Source organism: Hyperoodon ampullatus, assembly GCF_949752795.1.
Source record: "Hyperoodon ampullatus genome assembly, chromosome: 16".
Lineage (NCBI taxonomy): Eukaryota > Metazoa > Chordata > Mammalia > Artiodactyla > Ziphiidae > Hyperoodon > Hyperoodon ampullatus.
In genome coordinates this window covers 49,121,416-49,124,730 of record NC_136929.1, presented here as the reverse complement: position 1 = coordinate 49,124,730, position 3,315 = coordinate 49,121,416, and the positions used below count along the sequence as shown (strand labels likewise).

Below are 3,315 nucleotides of genomic sequence, written 5' to 3'. Positions count from 1 at the left end.
GGACCCACCAACAATACATTAAATGGCTGTAGTTGTATTCACTAGACTCACAGGGCGAATGTGATATCTTTTCTACTGCACGATGAGTCTGTGTATCAGTTGGCTGAGGCAGACAAGAAGCCACAGGAAACAATCCATCATCTGCTGTGAGGAGCTACTGGCCAGCCCTCTTCCTGCTGCCACCAGGAGGGAAAGGCCGGCACATCCTCCAAGCCTGAGATGTCTGTAGAGCAGGAGGGCTGCCCCGGGGCGGCCCCGTCAGGTGCAGGAATAATCACCCTCCTGGCTCCTTCCCTCTGGCTGCAGGATTGTGACACAGACCACTTTTAGTTGCGCTGTTTTCTTTCTCAGCTACTAAATGGGCTTAAAACCACAAGTCGGGTGTCCCTTTTGTGAGTACATATCTCAGTGCCCCCTCCCCACCGATGGCGCCCAGCGCGCCGTCTCCCGGGTGTGGCCGCCTAGCTGTCGTACCAGTCAAGGAAGAGCAGGGAGAAGGAGCACATCACCAGGAAGAAGAGCACCCACACGCGGAAGCCAGCGTTGTTCTTGATGGCCTCTCTGATGTCTTCATTGCCCTCCTTGATATTCTTAGTTGCTCCTACTACTAATTGGTGAATATTGTCAATCTCAGCTTCTTGTTGTAAAACCTTCTCTGTGAATATCTCTTGGAGTCTGGAAATTTCAACCACTTTCCCTTCGATTTGCCTCACTTCGTCAAACAGGCTATTTATTTCACCAACCAGGCACTGATTTTCTTGTTCGAACATTTGTATTTCTTCTGGGGACAATTCATCTTCACCTTTCCCATCTCCCCAGGTTCCCAATTCAGGTTGTGCTTCGGCCGGAATCTTTTCTGGAAATTCTTCAGTGACAGGTCTTTCTTCAGAGTCTTTTGAAGGATTCTGTGAAACTTTCTCAGAAGACATGGATTGTCTTGTCTTTGTATTTGGTTCTGGTTCCAGCTTAGATAATCTTTTCTTGTCCACCACTCGCTTAACTCGGATGGCTCTCTGTTCTGAGTAAAGTTTACATACTCTTTTTAAGTAATCTTCAATGAAATCCAAAACAGCACTCCTATGCTCCTTCACTTGCTGGGAATGTATCTCCTTGTGGGCTTGTGTTCTCAGTTGCTGGATCTCTTCTGAGCAGGTCCTCATGAATGTCTGAGCATCCTGGTCTGTCTGGTCTCGTTCTGTGTCCGTCATTCTCCCATATTCAGACATGACATGGCTATAAGCATTAATATAATCTTCCCTGTGTTCGAGAAGAAAATCTCTCAGTTTGCCAATGTGTGAAGTCACTTCGCCCGCCCAGCTGGAGAAGTCGCCCTTAGGCCGGGGGCTCCGGCGGAACAGCTTGTCGCGGCTGCCCTCGACCCCGCCGCCCACCGCCACTCCCAGGGCTTTGTTGCGTGTCTTCACGGTCTTGACGCTGGCCCGGAACAGCAGTGTGATGTCCACCGCCATGGCGACCCACACCCACGGCCCTCACCAGGCCCGCCCACGTCAGCAGCTGGCGACCGCAGCGTGAGCTGGGCAGCTGGAGGACCGTTCCGTTTCCGCACGCCTCCGCCCACCAATGGTGACACAAGAAGAAGGCACAATTATTTGATAATAAGGTCTTCACTATTCTCTACACAACCAATAATGAGAATCCCACACTGGGTACAGGGGTTGCAATTTTCAAGACTGCTGAGAAAAGGATGGTGATGGTGTAAGAACAAGTAAAAATGTTACAAAGTTTCCTACTTTTCTTAAGTTATCTTTTTCTGATTAACATTTTCTTGGTTGCTGTAAACTTTGACTATTTTCCACAGTTTCTAAAAAGTTAATTCTAAGAGTTATTGTCTGACTTTATAGTTGTCTATAATGAATAAGGATCTTGGAGCTGCATACTCTGCCATTTTCACTGACATTCACGACACCACACATGCATTTTTACAGTACATTCAAATAATTGTAGGCTCTAATCACTATTGGTGCATTTTCTTTAATGCATTTATTTAAAAATAGCATGATACATTGAAATAATATAGTTTTAATCTCATCACAAACTAGAGATTAGCCTGAAAATTTACTTGCTTATAAATCAATTAAAAAACAAAAAAGAATAATACCAAGAAACCTATGTTATTTCCTTTTTTGTAATTATTTTCAAACTCTACTTATGGAAAAGACACATATATATATATAAATATATATATATATATATATATATATATATATATATATAAAATCTCCATATATATACATATAATGAGCCACAACAATCTTTTCAATCTCTGTGGTTTTAAAGCATTCTCAAACGTATTGCTATATTTTTTTTATGTAAGTACAGACTAAACTAATATAATTTTTAATTTTGATGATTTATCACCTCCAATACTCTCTCCATTCTGCTGTTTAGAATTTTTAAACATGTGTGTTTAGAATTCTAAACATTTCTGATCCACCTTCAGTTATACACATTTATCACTGAAATGAAAATTATTTCCCAAAGAAACTGAGAGCCATTCAACTTTGTATAGTAAGTATTTAATTCAACAGCTATTCTATCAGAAATTGGGCCAGTCACTGGGAATAGAGTGATGAATGAAGTATGCCCTTGAAGAAGTTCATAATTAAACAAAGTAAGGTGAAGGAAATTGATGTGAGCCTTTAGTGGCCCCTGGGAGAAAAACTCTGGAACTTATAATTTTGTATAATCTTGGATAGCCACAGTAAAATATTTTTTCTATTTTCTTTGTACTATATGATGCAGAAAAATACTGATGCTATTTAAAATGAATTTCCACCTCCTAAACATCACTATTTTGTTGGATTTTTGAAAATTAAAAACACAGCAGCATATTAAAATCATGATCCCAATAGCAAAGCAGAATGAAATCCAACATAATGTATTGGATGTTTTAAAGATTTTTTTTTATAGTAAAACATGTGGTAAACTAGATTCACCAAGAAGCACTAACAATGAACTAACCAAATAAATTGTGAATCAATTTTTAAGTGGGAAAAAAAAAGAAAACATATACCTTTAGAATAAGTACAATGCCCTGTCTTGTTATAAGTATGAAATTTGGAAGTGCCAAAATCTGATTTCATTTTAGAGACCTCTTTATAATAGAAGAAGATAATAAACCAGATTGAAATAAAACTATAGGTAAAAATTCCAAATCATGTGTTTCAATTCAAATCCATGGGATATATGATTATTCTGGTCACTTTTTTATTAATTCCTTAATTCCAAGATATATAGATATATATATATGTTGACATCAAATATCTTTATATTCATGCAAGTTCTAACTCTGGG

The 3,315-nt window shown here is 39.5% G+C and overlaps 1 protein-coding gene across 2 annotated transcripts; it reads right to left on the bottom strand.

Moving 5' to 3' along the window:
- Positions 1 to 461: 461 nt before the first annotated feature.
- Positions 462 to 1,469, bottom strand: LOC307065103 (syntaxin-18-like; the record flags this gene model as incomplete). Of its 2 annotated transcripts, XM_079721901.1 has the most annotated exons (2): positions 462 to 1,233; positions 1,305 to 1,366. In XM_079721901.1, the coding sequence occupies one exon, from the start codon at positions 1,224 to 1,226 to the stop codon at positions 462 to 464; it is 765 nt and encodes a 254-aa protein (XP_079578027.1). The 2 variants fall into 2 exon arrangements, with proteins under 2 accessions (XP_079578027.1, XP_079578026.1); XM_079721900.1 differs by having other exon boundaries at positions 462 to 1,469.
- Positions 1,470 to 3,315: the final 1,846 nt, after the last annotated feature.